This window comes from Chiloscyllium plagiosum, unplaced genomic scaffold, assembly GCF_037043375.1.
Source record: "Chiloscyllium plagiosum isolate Xiang-an unplaced genomic scaffold, Cpla_swu_hap1 HiC_scaffold_4, whole genome shotgun sequence".
Taxonomy (NCBI): Eukaryota; Metazoa; Chordata; class Chondrichthyes; order Orectolobiformes; family Hemiscylliidae; genus Chiloscyllium; species Chiloscyllium plagiosum.
In genome coordinates, this window is record NW_028270142.1 from 41888894 (window position 1) to 41911093 (window position 22200).

Below are 22200 nucleotides of genomic sequence, written 5' to 3' on the forward strand. Positions count from 1 at the left end.
AATGAACAGATGAGTTTTTCTGACAATCGATAATGATTTCAAGATCATCATTAGAATCTTAATTCAACTTTTTTATTGAATTCAAATACCACCATCTGCCATAGCAGAATTCGAACCCAGTTCCCTGGAACCTTTCCTGGGCCTATGGATTAATAGTCTAACAATAATACCACTAGTCTATTGCTTCCTCATTAGGCAGTGGAGTTTATTAAGTGCCACCCAACGTGATAATGTCCTAAGAACTTGGGTGAGGAAAACAGCTTTGTATTTTAAAGAAAGTATCCTCCTAATCCTCGGAGCTATCATCCCAATATAATTTGTACCTGATCTCTATCATGTGATAAACTCCTTCTTGTTTAAGAGTAGAGCTTCTTCTCATTAATATACATAATGGTTTTCCTTTGCTACAACAGGCAAAGGACAAAGCAGAACCTATAGTTCTCAACCCAAAAGAAGGATGGTGTCAGCAAATTTATTTTGTGTTGTATGAACACTTAAGTCATCATAGTGAGCAATGGTGAGCATAAGTATGAATTCGAAGCAGGGATCGGTCACTAGTCCCTAGAATCCTGCTCCACCATATAATAAGGTCATCAGAGATTTGCTAGTATTTTGATTTCCACATTTCACATTCCAATCGACGTCAACAGTCTTTGATTCCATAGCCTAACAGGAATTTATCCCACTTAAAGGTATTCAGTGACCTCACCCTCCCATTGTATTGCTCTCTCTTCACCGGCAGGTCAGTCTCCTATTCTGCCCGCTGTTGCTGTCTGCCTCTGTGTCCCTCACATTTCCCTCTCCCCACATCTAATTGCTTCTATTTTGGCTCCTATTCTGTTAGTTGTGAAATACCCTGCTTTTATATTTTTTTCCTCCAGCTCCCATGTTGTGTGTGTGCAGGTGTGAGAAACAGTGGAAGACACAAAGTGTACAAATCTTTATTTAATTTCCACCACCAGGAAGAAAGGAAACACCCAAGTGGCCAGTGACAAGCAGTGCCCTTCACATCAAAGGGCAATGCTGAGTGATCAAAACAGTGAAAGGGAGGGCAGGGATTAAATCAAAGTAGAGCTGGAGGGAGAAATGATACACTCCACTCCCTGCGGCGCCCACCTCTCCCTGAACAACTCCAGGGTGTTAGTGGACACCGCGTGCTCCTTCTCCAGAGACACCCGGGCCAAAACGTAATCACGGAAGAGGGGCAGGCAGTCGGCCCTAATGACCCCCTCCATGGTCCGCTGCCTGGACCTGTTTATGGCCAATTTGGCAAATATCCTGCCTTTATTGTGATAAATGACTAGCCGTACAAAAAAAATTAATTAATTGTCTGATCATGATTGTCAATCAGAATTACAAATTGAGGACCCCTGAGTTAAGAACACTTGAGATTAGATTAAAAAGCTAGCTTCCTTTAAATGATACTTATTTCATCACTAAAACCAATTTTGTAATAATCAGTTACTTGTGTTTCAGTGAGAATAAAATTTAAGTAATTTTTTTCAAATATTCATGTTTAACTTATGTTTAAAAAACATTTGCCTGATTTCTTTATCTAATTAATTATGTTGTGTCATCTGGTGTTTCCTAACACTTGTGATTTTGTTCATAGTGTGTTTAACTATATTCCACAAGTAGATTATATGCCTATTCTGTATGTGTGATGATTGTGAAATGAAGTCCAGATTCCAGGAGAAGGCATGCAGCTCTCGGCATGAATGTTCAAACCACACTTTGATGTTGCATCTGTAAGTGATGTTGGCAATGTTGGTTGAATATGAGAGTAGCAGGTTAATTGACAAACAAAACTAAAAGTCTTGGGGTCCTGGTGCACTCAATTAGATTCCCTATTATTGTTAATTACAAACATTATGTGTTTTAAAGTAACCCTTTTCATCTGTTTTCTGTCTGCCTCTGAGATTAGGGACTAAAAGTGGGCAGTGAGCACATTTTATTCTTGGCTGTAGAGCACATGGGTTACACAACAGGAAAGGAGGATTGTCAACTTGTGAATTGGTTACAGTGATCCAGTGTGTCTCAGCATACAAGATTTTTTTTCATAATCCGCACCCTCGTCTCTAAGGTCCGGCTTTTTCTAAGAATTTATTGTCTTCAATTTGTTTTAAGTATTGAACCAGTAAGTCGACTTGACACGACATAGAGAAACTGTGGTGAATGCTGTTTCCCTTTTCACTCTGCAAATACTGCAGTCTTTACAAGACTAACAATGTAAAGCAGCTTCCACCGCCTCTGGTGTAAACAATGGTTCCACAGTAACCACAGAATTTGAGTGAAGTTTATGCACTGTGCTCTCAGCAAAGGTAGTGCTCTGATATCATTACTAATATGGCAATTATTCCTAGGTGATGGTTGAACAAAGACCCACTGTCATGATAAAATCTTATTGTGGAGCACCCTTGTTTTCTACTCTGTTACATTAACTCTTCTCTGCACAGTAGCAGTCTTGTTTGATCTGTGGCCACTGTTAAATTGTCTTCTTAAATTTTAGAAATATTGTGCTTTTAAGACATTTGCTGAAGATTAGACCTGAAAAATACTTCAAAGGAGAAGTAATAGTTTTAGCTGTTCCAACATGGAGCAAAAAATAATTATGTTTCTGCACTCATGAATTGCCTGGCAAGTATTTTGCGAAACACAGTCACCCCCAGATGTTGTTTAAATGAATCGTCATATCTGGCCTGCCTTTCTTCCTTTCTCATTTTTCTGAATTTCCTCTTTCTCTCACTTCATATATTTTTCTTTTTTCTCTCTTGCTTTCTCCTTTCCCATTCTCTCTTCTGATGTTTCTCTTCCTTCCTCCGTCCTTCCTCATCCTCCTTCCCTCCTTCTCTCCTGACCATCCACTCACCCTCCCCCCTTTCCATTTCCTCCCCCCCTTCCATTTCCTCCCCTTTCATTGTATGGTTTTACACAGATAATAAATTACTTTTTTTTACTTTAAAATGTGATTTCATTGAGAAGATACAACATTTTAATTGCTGTCATAATTTTTTTCTCCTTCTTTCAATTTCTGTTGCATTTAGTTTGGATAATTTACGAACAAGTGATGATTGCTGCCCTTGACTGCAGCCGTGATGACTTGGCAATGGTAGGTAATTATAACAGATACATTTTTATAGTTTCTTACATTGTTTTAGCTGTGAATTTAACATGCATACTGTCATTAAATTCATTGAAATGCATCTTGCTTAAGAATTGAAGAAAATGCTTCGATTCGTACAATCAATAATGTTTTCCCACTATTTCGTGCCTAGCCAAATTATGACGAAGTATTTTAGAGATATAATTCAGTACAAAATAGGTCTGAATAGACCACCTGCAAAGGATTTTCAGCATCTTCTGCATATATTTCAGATTTCTAGCATAGACAATATTTTGTTTTAGAATAAAGCATACTGGAATAAAGAATCTGAAGTTTAAAGTTATCCGTAGTCCGAAATTGACTGAAGTGATATAAAATTGTGGGCTTTTCCAGAAAGAAGCCACACAGTTCCTTTAAAGATAGTGTTGTATTCACTGTCCTTTGTTGATTTGGTGCTTCTGCTTTCCCCCAGGTTACTGTATTCATGCAGTTTCATTGGTCATATCCAAGCTATAGCCAGTCAGACATGCCTAAGAGTGAACCTAGTACTTGTTTAATTCCTCCTACTCGCCTTCCTTCCTAATTGGTCTGTACTGTCTGAGATACCGTCTGTATCTCAGTAATCTGACAGCTCAGCAGAATGGGGAGAAAGTGAGGTCTGCAGACGCTGGAGATCAAAGCTGAAACTTTATTGCTGGAACAGCACAGCAGGTCAGGCAGCATCTAGGGAACAGAAGATTCGACGTTTCGGGCACATGCCCTTCTTCAGGAAGCTCAGCAGAATGTCAGGTTTCAAGTACTAGCCCACCCATTGACACACTACTGTGTTTGACTGCTTTAACCATATGAGCATTTTGTAAACTTGTACTCATCCGATGATTCTAATCCATATCTTAATCGCCAAGAGAACCAATTTCAACTTGAATTAATATCATCCATCTTTGTCCTACCTTATTCCATTTCCTGTTCAAATCCTCATCTATACATGCAGACTTCGCTGTTCAGATACAACATCTGACCATCTGCTATAATGAGCAAGTAATTTTTCTTGTGCTGTTGATTGAGGGATACTGGTTAGAACTCTCCTGCTTCCTTCAAATGTGCTCTGGGCAGTAGATTAGACCTTAGGTTAATTTCTTATCCAAAAGACGAGTCAGTCGATACTACAGCATTTGGTCAGGGCTACAGTGGAGTGTCAGTCTTGATTTTTGTGTTCAAGCCCCAGGGTAAGAATTGAACCCACCATTTTGTGATTCAGAGCATACATGCTACCACTTGATCAGAACCTGCAAGCAATTAAGTGCGCTGTTTCTGCTGATTCCTTTTCGAGTCATAGAGTTGTACAGTATGGAAACAGACCCTTCGGTCCAACCCCTCCATGCCGACCAGATATCCCAACCCAATCTAGTCCCACCTGCCAGCACCCGGCCAATATCCCTCCAAACCCTTCCTATTCATATACCCATCCAAATGCCTTTTAAATGTTGCAATTGTACCAGCCTCCACCACTTCCTCGGGCAGCTCATTCCATACTCGTCTTCTATCAGCATCTTTAAAGTGCTCCATGTTTTTGTCCAAATCTTCTTCCACCTTTGTCACCACCTCCTCCAGATCTCCACAATCACTGCACTCTTCCAAATCTGTCCTCTTGAGCTTTCTGGTATCTTTTACTCTTTGGTTGCTGTGCCTTCAACTGTCTGGGCTCCAAGTGCTTGAACTACTTCAACCCCTCCCCTTTTTTTATCCTTCTGTGTGGCCATGCTTAAAATTACCTCTTTGACAAACCTAATATCTCCGGCATTGATTTGATCATAAATTTTGTTCGATATTCCTGTGATGCACTGTGTGGCATTGTACTGCATTAGGGGTACCATATAAATGAGAGTTATTGTTGTATAGCTATGCACTTCGCTTTATTTTGCAGGAGATCATTTTTCATGATCTGAGATAGCTTGAATAAATATGGATCAAATTAAGATTGAAACTCATCTTTTGTGATATATTGTAAATGAGTCATTTCAGTGAAGTGCACAAGTCAGTCTGATGATTTTAGTTATGAATTTCAGCACAGCTGGCTGGACATGTGAAGTCCACTGAATATCAATTGGTTGTTATCAGTCTGAATTGCATTTTGAAAAAAAAACTATGATCAGGAGACCCAGGATCAAGTCCCACTTGGATTCATGGAGGTATAAAGCACTGACCGAGACCCTTTAGTGCAACCTGTCCGTACTGACCGTGCTAGCCTAAACTGATCTAGTCTCATTGGCCAGCATTTGGCCCATATACCTCTAACCCCTTAGTATTCATGTATCCCCACACAGATGCTTTTTAAGTGTTGTAATTATACCTGCCTCCAGCACCTCTTCTGGCAGCTCGTTCCATTCAAGCATCACTCTGTGGAAAAAGTTGCCTGTCAGGTGCCTTTTAAATCTTTCCCCACTCACTTTAAACCAATACCCACTAGTTTTGAACTCCCATATCCTAGGAAAAAGACCTTGGCTGTTCACCCTATCCATGCCTGTAATGATTTTATAAATCTTTGAAAGGTCACCCTTCAAACTTTTCTTCTCCAGGGAAAATCGCCTAAGCCTATTCAGCCTTTCCCGAGAACTCAAACCCTCCAAATTCCGGCCATGTCCTTATCAATCTTTTCTGAACTCTTTCAGTTTAACAACATCCTTCCTGTAGCAGGGAGACGAGATTGAATGCTGTATTCTAAAAGTGGCCTCATCAATGTCGTGTGCAGCTTGTGCCAGAGGTACAAATTTAAACCAGAGCCCATCCAATTTCTTTTCCAAGTCATTCATCATCTCCACTTATTCCTAGATTGTGAGATCCAGAACTATACTATTTGCTGCCTTAAAAAAAAATCATCCTGATGGTTCCCCCCTCAGAATTTATGCTTGAATTCTTGAATTTGCACGCCTGGTTGTTGTATCATCAGCTAAAGTTTTCTTTTTCCCTCCTATTCAGCAGAACATTTTGGAGCGTACCTAGTTTTTACCTAAAACGGAATGGAAATTCGCAAACTCATCACTAACAGTGTTAACTGACCAGAGCTCCAAATCTAGTCCGAGTGGTCAATTTCTAAGAGTTTTAATTAATAAAAATAAATAAAACACCCAACATGGTTCTTTTGTGATTGTGCCAAAACTAGTGGCACAGACCTCAACACAGCTTTGCAGGAGATGGGCATGCTCACGCTCATTCATTCCTTGGATTTAGGTAATAAATAAGAGCAATTTTAAATTGGAAGTGAACAGTGTTTGCCAAGTGGTTCTGATTTGCAACATACTTGCAGTGCATAATGTTCTATCCATTATGTACTCTGAAATGGATCAGTATTAAAATGCTACCTTGTTACACTGCTTCAAGTTTAACAAGAAGCACCTGGACATTTTAATACTAAATGTCAAGTCAAAAAAGCACTGAGAAGAAAATTCCCTTTGCTTGGATCAGGTTGTTTTAACAGATGGAAGTTTGCGTTCCCCTATTCAAAACAGCAATCCATTCCAAAGCACCACAATGATTTTAAGTTGGTTTACGTTACTGATTTGCTCTTCAGCTTAAAATGCTGTTTGGGCATTTTGAAGAAATTTATGATGGAAATCTAAGCTATTTTTCATTGGTATTTATATTAAAGTACAAATATCAAAGGACAAATTAAGAGCGAATGCATGTAATTTGACTCTGACAGTTATTCTATCTGGACCCACTTGACAGCGTTTTTAACATTTCTCACATCCTTCACTCTTCCATCTTACCTGGCAACTTATTCCAAAAATTGAAACTTTTTTTTAGGAACAAGAGACCATTCAGCATCTCAAACCTGTTCTGGCTTTGATGGCTGATTCATACCTTGACTCTCTTCATCTGCCTGTGCTCTTTGGCTTTATATCTTTGTCCAATAAAAGTCCATTGATCACCGATTTGAAAGTTTCAGATGGTCCCCACTATTGATAGCCTTTTCATCTTGAGAATTCTAGTATCTACTCTCCTTTTTATGTGGATGTGCTCTCCAGTCTTGCTTCCAAATGGCCTGTCTTGAATTTTAAGATTTTTGTCTTTGTTCTTGATTCCGTCCCATCAGAGGAACTAATTTTCCTATACCAATTGTACCAAATCCTGCTAACATTTTAAGTACAATTATGAGGTAATGACTCAATTCGTATACTCGAGGAAATGCAAATCAAGCAAAGTTCCCTCAATTTAACTCACTAAGCCCCATTATCAGTATAATGAATCTGTGTGACATCTCCCAGGTTCTTAATGTGGGAACTCATGAAAGGATTTCTGAAAATTTATGGAGTATACCTTTGTAAGATAGGAGTCTCTAGGGCTGTGGGACTAACATCAGTAAATGCGACATGGTCTACTGAAATGGCAAAACAGCCTAAAAAGGCTGCAGGCACTTTCCAACTCTGATAGGTAACAATCACAAATTGAAGTTAAAAGTTTCAAGGCTCTTGCCCATTTGACATTTTCTCTGTCTGGTCCTTGTCAATGTTTTCAGTACTTTACATAGATTGATGTTAATTTTCACAAGCTGATTTTGTGTCCCTTTTAGACTTTAAAAATCTGTTAATCTCAATGCCCTGGTGCAGCTGAAATGCCTGAACAAATGGAAAATAACTCCTGCAAAAGCAAAATACTGCAGGTATTGAAAATCTGGAATAAAATCACAAATTGTCAATATTCATCAGGTCTTGATAGCATTTATGTAGAAGGAAATTGTTAACATTTCAGGTTAATCAACTTTTGGTTTGAACTGATTTGGTGTAATTTATTTCAGTAGCAATTTTAACAGCTCTGACATGGTCAGCAGATCATTTACAACTGTGGGATTCAATACGAATCTCAAGATGTTTGTACATTTGTTCAGAAACAAAGCGGCCTGTCTAATGTTCATATGTTAATATAGCATTGACATATTGCTAGAACCATGTTGAGTCTCCCAAGAAGGTTTTCAAAATTAGGAAATACTTGCAGCCTGCACTGGATTAATGGTAGAGGAACTAGGTAAGGGAATATGCTGGCTTAACTTTGACCAGAAACTCTCAGTTGGATTTCACACCGTTGGTTTTAAGTGCAGCACTTTACCATCACATTTTTATAAACCAGTGATATATTATATCATTATACTGTAAGTAATGAATGGAAAAGCATAGTGTAATCTTGCAACTTCATTCACGTACATGATATATGTGCATGTATGGGACATTTAAGTGTCAAGACTTCATCCATGCAGCTGCACAAATTAGAAATTTATGCATTTTGCTTATTTGAAAGAAATTGCCAAGCATTGTTGTACTTTGTTCACAAAGCAAACTTACTGGCTTTATTTGTGAAATGAAAATCTGTGTTTTTGGAATGTTGTGTTTCCATTTTCAAACCTAGTTACATTGTGCCATGAAATTATTACAAAGTGATTTGAATTGACGTGGTTATAGGGTGATTTTATCCAAGTTTTCAAGGTATTAATGCAAATAGATTCTGCAATACTTGTTGGTTGACTATCAGTATGTTGTAAGTAGAATGAAAGTGTGAGTGAGAGGCATATAAAACTTACACTAATGTTACTCCATCCATAGCTGTGTCTGCACGAACTACGTAAACAATTTCCAGGCAGCCACCGAGTGAAGCGATTGACTGGGATGCGATTTGAATCCCTCGAAAGGTATGTGAGAACGTGTTTATTTTGCTCCAGGAAGATAAGAGTAGAAATTATGAAAGGCATATTGAAGGTGTACAGATCATTTTCAAAATATGTTTGCATGCCTTGTCCTACCATATCATTTACTATTTAATAGTGCTATTATTGGTTTTCAACGCTTTAAAGCAGACAATTGGCAAATGAAAGGAATGGTGTTGCACATTTGTCATCTCATGCATTTTCATGTATTGATACATGACAGGAGCCTGTCATTTGATAATGAAAGAACATTTGTTGCCCTTAAGCACTTGATCATATAAAAGTCAACTATCGCATGCTTTGTTCTTCCACAAGGTATGAAGAAGCCAACAGGATGTATGATGCAATTTTGCAGGAAGATGCAACAAACACAGTAAGTAAAAATGTTTTCAGTGCATTTTGATTCAAAGGGTCCCAATATGGTTACCAGCCAATGTCAGCCGCTGAATAAATGGTTAATGGAAATGAAAAACACCTCTGTTAATTGTTACCTATTCTGTTCAACTAATGTTTGTTTCTACAAGACTGGAATAATTAAATAATTTGAGGTTAGATTCAGCCTTCATTAACATTTTTGTGATTTTGTTTGGTCAATTGATGTTGAAAGTGAGAGCTATTAATGAAGCTCCTGACCACTCATAATAGTATTCAGTGACATTAATGAAGATTTATACAGTTGTAGCTGGGATAAGGGCATAGGGCAAGATTAATTTTATGATCAAAAGAACTTTATTCACAATACAATTACTCAAAAAAAAATTGAAATACATTTGATTCCTCATGTGTTTTTAACACATGGCACAAAGTCTGTTCCTAACCAGAACACCTTGGAAGTCAGGATTCCCTTCTTCTACCCTCACATGTTCACGTTGTTGGGTTAAAACTGCTGGAAAATATAAAGAATCTTACTCTATAACAGAAATAAGGGTTTGTTTCTCCCTTCTCAGTCCTTGAGATTGCAATAATACATGATTGCTGATTCATATACTGTTTGCGTAATTTGTGTTCATGTTGTTATCTCTTTCAAGTAATTAAAATTCAGCTTACTTGGGTGAGTTTGGGTTCGAGAAAGAGGGCAGTCATGTTGTTTGCAAGTGAACAGTTCATTTTTTAGTCATCATTTGTGTCTAATCATTGGAGAGGGTCAGGAAGTGATTGTGCTTTGCATTCTTGGATCAGCTTGCTTACCTGTCGGATTTGTGGAGTGTAGACTGATTGAATAGATGCGAAAAGATGTAGAGATCAAACCAACTGTCAAGTAAGACATAGTACTTCAAAAGTGGCATGAAATGCATGTTATCGGCCAGGAATTATATGAAGATGGATTATGTCTTTGTATTCTTTCTGATCTGCAGTTGGGCAACATCTGTTGTAATAGTGTGTCAACTATCTTGTGGATGTACAGCAGACAAAATGATTCCTTATTTATTCGGTCTTGTCATTATAACCTGTAAAATCACAGTCTTGTGTATTGGAAATTGTCGAGATGTTAGGTACCTGCTAATAATCATTTCCATCAGGGCCGTGAAGCCGTAGCAGGAGAATAACATAGTGCATGATTTTAAACAGAGATCTTTTGCCTTGTTTGCTTTGGCACAGTGAGAAATTTGTAATGGTTTCTTTTGATGAGTCAGTTTGCCAGTTCATGGTGTTGCCTCAGAATATTAAGTTTCCATGTTGGCAGCTGCTGCAAGGTAAACAGACAGATTTGAGGGGGAATAAAAAAAAAGAGCTGTGCTCCAGGAAACGAGGAAAATGTCACTAATAAAAGCCATTTGCAGACTGCACACTCTTAATTATATTTTGGCAAGCCACCTGCCAAAAACAAGGAGCCTTTTTAAGAAAAGGTCTAATAGTTTATTCTGTGTCTGTAGATGTGTTAATGCAGCTACTTTTTGGAGTTCAGCAAATTTTATTCTCACCAGAGGTCACTGAATCAGTTGGAAACTCTGAGTTCATAGGAAGTTTTCTCTTTTAATGTAATTTTGCACACAGTGAAGAGCTGCCTTATACAGGCTGATTATGAGACCAGTATCTTGAGCTGAGGTTGTCATTTCTTTCACTGTGCACTTTGAAACATTAGCATTATTAGTAGTAAGTCCTGATCTAATTTCAACTTAAAATCCCCCTATCTTGCTGTATCCGAGTAGTGGTATAAATAAAAGGAGAAAGCTTGCTTCTGATTATGGCAATGATTCTGTAGCTTATGATTTGAGCAAAAAGTAGTGTTTTTGTACAAGGAACAAATGAGAAAATACAGGAAGTTAAGGGTGTGCAACAGAGGTTCACCAAATTGATCACTGGGATTGCAAGATTTTCCATGGAGGAAAGGTTGAGGAGACTAGGTCTGTACTCCTTAGAGTTAAGAAAAATAGTGACCTCATGAAAACTTACAGAATTCTTGCAAGGCTTGACAGAATGGATGTAGATTAGGTGTTTTCCTTGGTTAAAACAAGGACTGAAAATGTGTTGCTGGAAAAGCGCAGCAGGTCAGGCAGCATCCAGGGAACAGGAGAATCGACGTTTCGGGCATAAGCCCTTCTTCAGGAAAACAAGGACTGCAGATGCTGGAAATCAGAGTCTAGATTAGAATGGTGCTGGAAAAACACAGCAGGTCAGGCAACATCCGAGGAGCAGGAAAAGCGACATTTCTGGCAAAAGCCCTTCATCGGGACTGAAGGCAGGAAGCCTCCAGGGTGGAGAGATAAATGGGAGGGAGGTGGGGGGATGGGGAGAAGGTAGCAAAGAGAACAATAGGTGAATGGTCAGATGGGTCACCTGCCTACCTGCCAATCTTCCTTCCTACCTAACCGCTCCACCCTCCTCTCTGACCTACCACCTTCATCCCCACCCACCCATTGTTCTCTTTGCTACCTTCCCCTCCACCCTCCTCTCTGATCTATGATCTTCATCCCCACCCCATCCACCTGTTGTACTCTTTGCTACCTTCTCCCCACCCCTCCCATTTATCCCTGGAGGCTCCCTGCCTTCAGTCCTGATGAAGAGCTTTTGCCCTAAACGTCAATTTGCCTGCTCCTCGGAGGCTGCCTGCCCTTCTGTGCTTTTCCTGCACCACTCTAATCTAGACACAGAAATTGATAGACACTAATGTCATCATGGGATATGAAGGAAGTGTAGAAAAGTATTATTGAATTAGATCCTGAGCTGTGATTTTACTGAAAGGTGGAGCTATCTTGATGGACTGAGTAACTTTTCCTGTTCCTTTATTCTGAATATTCAGCAGGTCTATTATAGTTAATGGAGAGAAGCAGAGTTTTGTCAGAGCTGGAAAATGCTATGGGCAAGAGGATGGTGGGGAAAAGAACAAATTATAAGGCTGTGATGGGGAGTGATGCAGGACAGATGAATTACAATGCCAATACAATAACAATGCCAAAGAAAATGTAATAATCAAATAAAAGAGACTCAAGAAAATTCCATCAAAATATGCGGCTATTAGCATAGCTTCTTTGAGGGAAATGGCTGACTTAGATCTGATGATTGCCAAAGTTGTCACCCACAAGTATTTTTCTCACCTCAAGTCTGAATTGTTGCAAGTGTGGGTCTAATTTATTGAGGTTGATGGTTGTGACTTGTCAACAACTCCAGTGTCTTTGCAACATGAATTGTTACAGTGGTTGAAGGTAATCTAGGTAGGACCTTGAACTACTCTTGTCTCTCAATTCCTGTTTTACTGTGGATGCAGTTTGTCATGGCACAGAGTATTGGAGATCAAGAGCTGATTTCCATGTCTGTCAGGCTGATGTGCAGTTTGTCTCACTGCTTTTTTCCCTACCACAGTTCAAAATATTTGTCCATGCAGATCACAGAATCTTTGATTCTCCTTTCTATGTTATAACTTGTCCAAGTGGCAACAAAGTGTAGAGTTCTTGTTTTCTGAGGACACCGAATTACATTCTCTGACAGGAGTAGAATTAGAGCTGCTGGTGATTTAATTGCTTGCACAATTGACTGTGAAAACAGTTAAATCATTACCACTACAGAAAGAAAGACTGTTTGCTCCTTGCATATGTCTCCATTTCTATGTGTTGAGTGCTCGTGATCTCTCTTGGATGTTCCCTGACCCTCTGGCATCCTGCACATAAAGCTGTATTGATAAAAGTTTGGTGGGTGATGTCTAGTGTTCACTCTTAATTTTCATTTGCTGTATGTAGCAGGCTTGCTGTACAGTCTGGTCGCATTAAAGTTGGTGCACATCTGTGCATGGGTTTATCTTAAGCCGAATGTCGCTATACACAGCTTGTTTTGTCCTTTACTTGGCAGATGCCTTGTTTCTGTGCAACCACATAGTTGGGAAGCAGCATTGGTGATGCCTCCTTTGCATTGACTGATGGCAGTGGATAATAAAGACCCACTATATACTTCATGTTCACAGATCAAAAGCCTTGTATGTTATTTTTCCTTATCATTCTTTGTTTCAACTTGGGATGATTTTCAAACTCTTCAGGGTACAATGGCCTGGAAAGACCACATATTTCTCCTTTGCAGTCTGGGATCTACCAAGTCTCTTTATGCAAGCAGCCTTCTCTTTAAAGTGCTTGCTTGCATGTCGTGAGTCTGTCTTAAAACACAGCATAAAAATTAAAGGGAATATTTGGCATTGCCATCCCGAAATGCCATTGGAAAGGTGGTTGTGAGATTTCTTGAAATACTTCAGACCCCTATGCTGTAGGTACATCTACACTATTCCTTTTAGAATTCATAGCGGTTTGATGTACTCAGAGATATGCTATGCCATTTTAGAGGCTACTTGAACTTAATTGCATTGCTGTAGATTGGAAATCACATGTAGGCCAGACCAGTTGAGCATGTCAGATTTCCTACCCGAAAGGACATTGGTAAACCAGATGAGTTATTGTAATGATTGATGATTACTGAGTGTAGCTTTTGATTTCATATTTGTTAATTGAATATAAATTCCATTATCTGCTATAGTTGGATTTGAACCTGTGTTCTCAGAGCATTAGCTGCATTGAAAATAGGAGCATGAGTAGGCAATTTAGCTCATCAACGCAATTTTCCACACTATTGCCGTACCCCTTGATATCTTGAATATCTTGAAATCTATTGATTATCATTCTGAGACTGAGCAATGAATTCTAGAACCACCATCCAGGGAAATATCTTTCCTGCATCTGCCTTTCCGCCATCCTGAGATCCAGTCAAGTAAACCTTTGTTGCACACACTAACGCAAGTATATCCTTACTTAAAGACATCAGAACTAAGCATAATATTCCAGTTGTGGTCTCACCAAAAGTCTTCATAATTGCAGCAAATTATCTTCACTCCTGTAAAATTGTTATGGACTTCTCGATTCCTTATCTTGTGACATTACTGGTCTGCCATCGTCACCCCATGCAAGATGAGAGTTTGAAGGTGCTGAATATTTTTATTTGTTCATGGGATATGGACGTTGCTCCCTGTGCCAGCATTTACTGCCCAACTCTAGGTGCCTTTGAGTGGTGGTGGTAGTGAGCTGCCTTCCTGACTCAATATCTTTGATTTAGATACACCCTCAATGCTGTGAGGAAGAGAGTTCAAGGATTTTAACCCAGTGGCACTTAAAGAATGGTAAAATATTTCCAAGTCAGGATGGTGAGTGGCTTGGAGGGGAACTTGCAGTTAGCGGTGTTCCCATGTATCTGCTGTTCTTGTCCTTCCTGATAATAGTTGTCATGGATTCAAAAGGTGCTGTCCAAGAAGTGAATTTCTTTTTCAGTGCATCTTGTGGATACTGGTGGAGGGAGTAGATGTTTATGGATGTAGCGCCAACCAAGTGGGATGCTTTATCCTGGATGGTATCAAGCTTCTTGGAGCTGCATTCATTTGGGCCAGTGGAGAGTGATCCATCACTTTGAGGAGTCAAGAGGTGGGTTATTCTCCGCAGGATTCTATGCCTCTGACAAGACCTTTATATGGCCAGCCCATTCCAGTTTCTGGTCAGCGTTAACCCCAGGGATGCTAATAGTGGGGATTCAATTATTATAATGTGTTGAATGTCGAGGGGCAATCTTTAGATTCTCCTTTGTTCAATGTGGTCACTGCCTAGCACTTAATTTCCATGAGTGTAACTTGCCACTTATCCACCCAAATCTGGATATTGCTCAGGTCTTGCTACATTTGTACATGGTCTTCTTCAATATATGAAGATATCTCTGTGAATGGTGCTGAATATTCTGTAATCATCATAGAACATCACCACTTTTGACCTTAAAATGGAAGCAAAGTCACTGAAGCAACTGACTATAGTTGGACCCAAGGCACTCCTCTGGAACTCCTGCAAAGTTGTTCTGGAGCTAAGATGACTGACCTCGAACAGCCCGAACTGTTTTCCTTTGTGCCAAATATAACATCAACCAACATAAAGCTTTTCCCCTGATTCCAGTTCTACTAGGCCACCTTGATGCCACAAGTGCAAATGTAACCTCAATGTCAAGGCCAATCACACCTCACCAGAGAATTTGAATATTTTGTCCATGTTTGAACCAAGGCTGTATTGTGGTCTGGCGATGAGAGGCCCTGACTAAAATCCACACTGATCGACAGATTGACAGAAAGTCATTGCTCAAAGTGCTGTTTGATAGCACTGTTGATGACACCTTCCATCACTTTACTGATGATTGAGAGTGGACTGGTAGGGTTGATGGGCGACTACTGAATAGATTCCATTGTTGTAACTATACTGGAGCAGTTTGGCATGGGTTATGGCAAAATCTGGACTACGTAACCAGGACTACTGCTGGATTGTTTCTGGGCTCGTGGCCTGTGCAATACAAGGTTCATTGTTGCTTGAAGGTAGACAAGGTAGAGGAGATGGCTTTTGATACACTTGCCTTCATTTGACAGAGTATAAGAATTGGGAAGACATGGTGTGGCTGTACAGGACTTTAGTTAGGCCATATTTGGAATACTGTGTTCAATTCTGATCTTCCTGCTATAGTTGTGAAACTGTTGGGCATAGACATTGAAGCTCTTCCTTGCTCCTGTTTCTCATGCCATGAGACTTTCTGGGGTTGGGTGTTGATGTTAAGGACTCTTAGGGCAATTCAGTACTGTATATACCATTGTGCTGCCATCTCTGTTTGGTTTGCATATCCCTCTAACAACATGCAGATTAACAGTATAATTTTTGTTGTTGAGGTAAAAACAATGACTGCAGATGCTGGAAACCAGATTCTGGATTAGTGGTGCTGGAAGAGCACAGCAATTCAGGCAGCATCCGAGGACAGGCAAAATCGACTTTTCGGGCAAAAGCCCTTCATCAGGAATAAAGGCAGAGAGCCTGAAGCATGGAGAGATAAGCTAGAGGAGGGTGGGGGTGGGGAGAGAGTAGCATAGAGTACAATAGGTAGGTGGGGAAGAGAGGGTGGAGTGGATAGGTGGAAAAGGAGCTAGGCAGGTCGGACAAGTCCGGACAGGTCGAGTTACTGGAGGTTAGAAACTAGGATGAGGTGGGGGAAGGGGAAATGAGGAAACTGTTGAAATCCACATTGATGCCCTGGGGTTGAAGTGTTCCGAGGCGGAAGATGAGGTTGTCAGGGACGTTGTGTGTAAGCTTTGATTTCATGGGTATGACTTTGTCAGGTCATTGCCTGACCAGTCTGAGAGACAACTCTCCCAATTTTGGCACTTGCTCCCAAATGGTGGTAGGGAGGGTGTGCAGGGTTGACAGTACTCTATTTACCACTGTTGTTTTGGTGCTGGAGTCATAGAGATGTATAGCATGGAAACAGACCCTTTGGTCCAACCCATCCATGCCGACCAGATATCCCAATCCAATTTAGTCCCACCTGCCAGGACCCGGCCCATATCCCTCCAAACCCTTCCTATTCATATACCCATCCAAATGCCCTTCAAATGTTGCAATTGTGCTAGCCTCCACCACTTCCTCTGGCAGCTCATTCCATACAAGTACCACCCTCTGTGTGAGAAAGTTGTCCTGTAGGTCTCTTTTATATCTTTCCCCTCTCACCCTAAACCTATACCGTCTAGTTCTGGACTCCCCAACCCCAGGGAAAAGACTTTGTCTATTTATCCTATCCATGCTCCTCATGATTTTGTAAACCTCTGTAAGGTCACCCCTCAGCCTCCGACGGCTCCAGAGAAAACAGCCCCAGCCTGTTCAGCCTCTCCCTATAGCTCAAATCCTCCAACCCTGGCAACATCCTTGTAAATCTTTTCTGAACCCTTTCAAGTTTCACAACATCTTTCCGATAGGAAGGAGACCAGAATTGCATGGAATATTCCAACAGTGGCCTAAGAAATGTCCTGTACAGCTGCAACATGACCTCCCAACTCCTGTACTCAATACTCTGACCTCAATGCCATGTTGTCTGTCATTCCTTTCTTCAGACTTTGTAGAGGTTGACAACTTAGTGGCTTGCTAAGGCCTTTTCAGAGAGCAATTGAAAACCATTTAAATTACTGTGGGTCTGATGTCACACCTAGGTAGACCACGAAAGGATTGCAGTTTCCTTCCCTGAATAAAATGAATGAATCAGGTTTTGATGACAATTGACAATGGGTTTCACAGATGGAAGGAGATCTTTCATTCCAGATTTTTTTAAAATTCTGCAATGATGCGGTTCGAAGCTGTGTCCCCCCCCGAGACATTACCTGGATGTTTAGCACCAATACCACTAGACCATTGCCTCCCCCAATATATCTGCGCCACAACAGAGAATCTCAAGTAGTCCATTCACTATGAGTGAGGTTAGTTAGTTATCTTGTCATTTACAAATTTTCCAAACCACGGCAGGAATTGCTCAGTGTCATTGACGGTTTGTGTGCTTCCTGAATGAGTTGTGCACTAACTATAATCTCCCTACCAACATGCACATTGACCACATGGGCACAATGGTTTTCTTTGCTCATGTACATACTTAATACAGTACCACCAGCTTCCATTTTACCAGTACGCAGCATGACTTGAGCTTTCACGAAGCCTGTTAAGTCAGCTACTCAGTTGGTTAAACTTGCTAAAAACTGGGGTAAACTTTGAAGATGCTGAAACTGCCTTTAAATGATAAGTATGACAGTCCAGATAATAATCAAGATAATTATTATTGCATTTCTCTCCACTAGTAATGTATTTTCAGTATCCATTTTGTAAAATATGTTTTGCAGTAATGAAAACATTAATAAAACCACGTCTTGCCTTGGCAAATATATTAAACTGTTACACTGCAGAATGGAATAACATGTAAAAACTGATTACGTTTGTTTTATTGCATGAATATATTAAATATTTAATAAATTAATATTTGTCTAGACATCTTGGAATACAAGCACAGTGGTGCATCTTCACAGAATAGTGTAAGTGTTGTGTTTTCTCCAGATAGCCAAACCACCGAAAATGTGTGGGGAGAAAAATGTGCTTAAAATGTAGAGTTTGCAGTTTCCAGTTTATGGGAAAATTGTTGGCAAAGTTCAAGAATTTCTGCTTCACTGGAATATGTAGGGGATGCCAGCTTCAAAATATCTAAATGTTGGTTTTATCAGTGGGAAAGTATTGGAAGTGTGATTGGAATACTGTCTTGTTTTAGGTGGGCAAATTGTGTGTTGCCTTTCATTGGACTCATGTCTCATAAAGGGTATGAGACAAGAGATCCAAAGTCAGAGAGCTTGAGATTGGGCTCATTTGACTTATTTCTGTGAGCTTGAAATTGAACTTTTTTTTTTGCTAAATAGCTATTTAACAGTGTTTTAACACAAATTATGTACTGCTTCACATGACTGAAATGCATCCTTGTGTGAAGAAATATTCCTTTGAAAGTGCTATGAATTAACTATGTTTCAGTCAAAACAGGATGAGTTGCAGGAGGTAGATAAATGCTCTCAAATGAATATAGAAACCTAAGAGTGTGTAGGGTATAAGAGGTTACAAAAATATTAAAAAGACAGAACAAAAGGCTCTGTGTCTGAGTTGCACAGTATTTTCAACAAAATTAATTAATTGAAAACTCAAATAGGCATAGGTAGCCATTGCAGAGGTGACACCTGAATATTCAAATGTACAGTTAGGAAGGGCAAGAAGCTAGCAAAAGGTGAAGGATTACCTCTGTTAATTCAGGATGACATTGATATAATAAAAAGAGATGACCCTAGTTCAGAAACTCAAGATGTAGAATCGGTTTGGGTAAGATGAGCAATCGCCAAGGTGAGAAGTCACTTGTATGAATGGTTACAGCCACACTGTAACATAGGTATACAGGGAGAAATATTTGGAACTTGTGCAAAAGGTACGACAACAGTCATGGATGTTAATCTACGTATAGCCTTCACAAAGATGATTAGCAAAGTATGCTTAGATTGTGAGTTGGTGGACTGTTTTTAAGACAGTCTCTTGGTCAGTAGTGTGTTCTAGAATCAACCAGAGAGCTATTGTTATAGATCTGTAATGTACACTGGGATAGGCCTCTATTAGTTACCTCATAGTGAAGACAGCCCTCAGTAACAATGAATACGTCCTAACTCCGATTGGAACTGTGCACTCAAAATCAAACTCCATTATTCCATGAGTCATTTCAAGTATTAGCCATGAACAACTTAATCACAAGTAGGTAATATCTGTCTGCAACCACTTCTAATGTAAAAGAAACTCTCTCAAGGTTTCCTCAATTAACAAGAAGAATAATTGATTTATTGATAACCTGTTTCTCCAGCATATGTTGAAAGGATTATTTATTACTAAAGTGCAAACTTGAGCTATACTCCATTTAAATCCAAATGTGTACAGATTAATTCACAAATAATATGGACAGGACAAATGAGACAAAGTCTGTGGATCAACCTTTCACTTTTTAAATTTTTGGCAATGATATCACGTTGTCAATTGCAATGATCCTCAATTTGGTAGCCTGTCAGTTGGGCTCTTGTTAGCTCGAGTAGAAGTTTTCTTTCTTTGCAGTGTTTTTGAATATTGTTTCTTCCAGGGAGAGTGAAAGACCTGGCTCATTGGTGAGCTTCTGAAGGTCTGAGTCCAATTGCTGTCACTGCTTTCAGTTCTATGTTAAGATGCCACTTGAAACCAGTTCAAAAGATGTTGGTTCTTCCTTTTGCTTCAACCCAACAACACCTGGTGCCAGTGTTCTCACAAAAGTATCAAATCCAGGTTTTTTAAAAAAATGACTGCTCAGGACGGCTTTTCCTTTGAGATGTAATTTTTAAAAAGGTTTTATTCTCTGAGCATCTAAACTATCATTTTCCGTTTATGTTTCAATTTAAAATGATGTAGTTTTTATACAAGTGGATCAAATACTCTTGTTTAAAACTTAAATGACAGTATTAAAACACACCTTGGTAAAATGAACTGTTTGGCTAGCTTATGGGTGGGTCAGTCGAGATGCAGTGGCAAAATTATTTTGCAATATTCAGTAAAGATGCATTGACGTGAGAAAGAAAGACTCCAAAGGTAGTATGTCACCGTGGGTAACTAAAGAAGTTAAAGATATTATTTAATTGAAAATGTATACTTCTGCAAAGATTATTAGCAGGTTCAAAGATTCATCAGGTAGCTACTAGGACTGTAACCTGGTGTGTGACTTTTTTTTAAACAGTTATATAAGACACGGGTAACACTCTTGGAGTGCTATGTGCGGTTTTGATCCACTTTATTAAGAAAAGATATAAGTGTATTTGAAGCATATTTAAAAAAGGTTCAGTTGACTAATATGTGTGGTTGACTGGGTGAAGTGGGGGAAGCAGGATGAAGAGATTACCCTGTGAAGAAAAGTTGGATAGGTTGGTCCTGTATTGATTTGAGTTGAGAGAAACGAGGTGATCTTACTGAGTCTTAGAAGATTCTGAGTGGATTTGACAGAGTAGATTCTGAGAGCGTGCTTCCCTTTGGTGAGGAATCTAGGATGCACTGTCTAAAATTAAGGGCCTCCCATTTAAGTCTGAAATGAGAACTCATTTTCTTTGAGGGTTGAGAGTCTTTAGAACTTTTCTCTGAGTGCAGTGGAGGCCAGGTCATGAATATTTACAAGGCAGAGTTAGATAGGTTCTTGATTGACAAGGCAGTGAAAGATTTTGGGAGGTAAGTGGGAATGTGAAGTTGAAATCCCAATCAGATCTGCCATGGTTGTGGAGCAGGTTTGAAGGATTGAAAGACTGATACTACTTATTTTTATATCATAAATGCAGTAATTATTGTATTCTTTTCTGGCACAGATACACTTGTCCTTCCTTTTATGAAGCTACATCTCTTTCATTTACATTGTTTTAAGGCAACTAATTTCTGAATGCTGTAATTAGTGCTCCTCAAATGGTCTGTTTTGGATCCATGGCAGAGAATTGCTTGGTCGAGTTTATAGTTGAAATTAACTTGACAACAGTGGCTTGCTAGTCCATTTCAACAATTAGTTAGGAGTTAGCAACATTATTATATCTCTGATGTCACATGTGAGCCAGATTGGGTAAGAATGGCAGATTCTGTTCCCCAAAAGACACTAGAGAACTAGTTGGGTTTTTACCACAATCCAGTGGTTGATTCCTGAGATTATGTTTTTATTTCAGGTTTATTTAATTTGTAATAAGTACATTCTCTCATTTTGTGAAGATTTAAACTCATGTCTCTGGATAATTTATCCAGCCCTGACTGTCTATAATTGGGAACAACTCACCATATACTAGGCTTTAAACTTGGAGTATTTTAAATAGAAGATCAGTGTTTAGCTGAGTATCCATGGAGAAGAGAAGTGCATTGACCAGCATGTTCCTGTGAAGATGAAAGATAAAGCTGGCAAGATTCGGGAACCCCGGGTAACGGATATTGGAAGTTCAAAAGAAAAATGAACCATATGTAAAGTCTAAGAAATTGAAATCAGACAAGGCCCTTGAAAAACATAACAGTAGCAGAAAATAATTTACACAGGAATTAGGATGGCTAAAAGGGTCCAGTACAATTAAAAGCATTTTATACATATATCAGGGAAAGGGTAGGTACACTGGAGGACAAAAGAGAGAACTTTTGTTTGGAATCGGAGAAAATCGGTGAGGTTTTTAATGTGTACTTGACAACTATACTCAGGAAGGAGAAGGACGTGAATGATGGTAAGATTAGGGAAGGGTATGTTGATATTTTAGGGCATGTTAGTATTAAGAGGATGAGGTGTTGGATGTCTTGAAAAATATAAAATCGAAAAGTCCCCAGAGCCTATTGGGCTCGAGACCAGGATACTGAGAGAAGTAAGGGAGGAAGCTGTTCAGATCCTCTGTAGTCACAGGGAGGTCCCAGAAATCTTGGGAATAGCCAGAGTTGTCTGTTTGTTTTAGATGGGCAACAAGAATAATCCAGGACATTATTCAGCCGGTGACCCTTAGATCAGTGATAGGTAAATTATTGGAGAAGATTTTTAGGAACAGGACATACCTGCA

At 39.4% G+C, this 22200-nt stretch overlaps 1 protein-coding gene across 1 annotated transcript in view; it reads left to right on the forward strand.

The window, feature by feature from the left end:
• Positions 1 to 22200, forward strand: part of emc2 (ER membrane protein complex subunit 2) — a 118021-nt gene that overhangs the window by 40330 nt on the left and 55491 nt on the right. The window contains exons 3-5 of the mRNA XM_043688741.2: positions 3045 to 3109; positions 8698 to 8783; positions 9114 to 9171. Of these exons, the coding sequence (XP_043544676.1) occupies positions 3045 to 3109; positions 8698 to 8783; positions 9114 to 9171 (209 nt within the window). The remainder of the gene's footprint in view (positions 1 to 3044; positions 3110 to 8697; positions 8784 to 9113; positions 9172 to 22200) is intronic.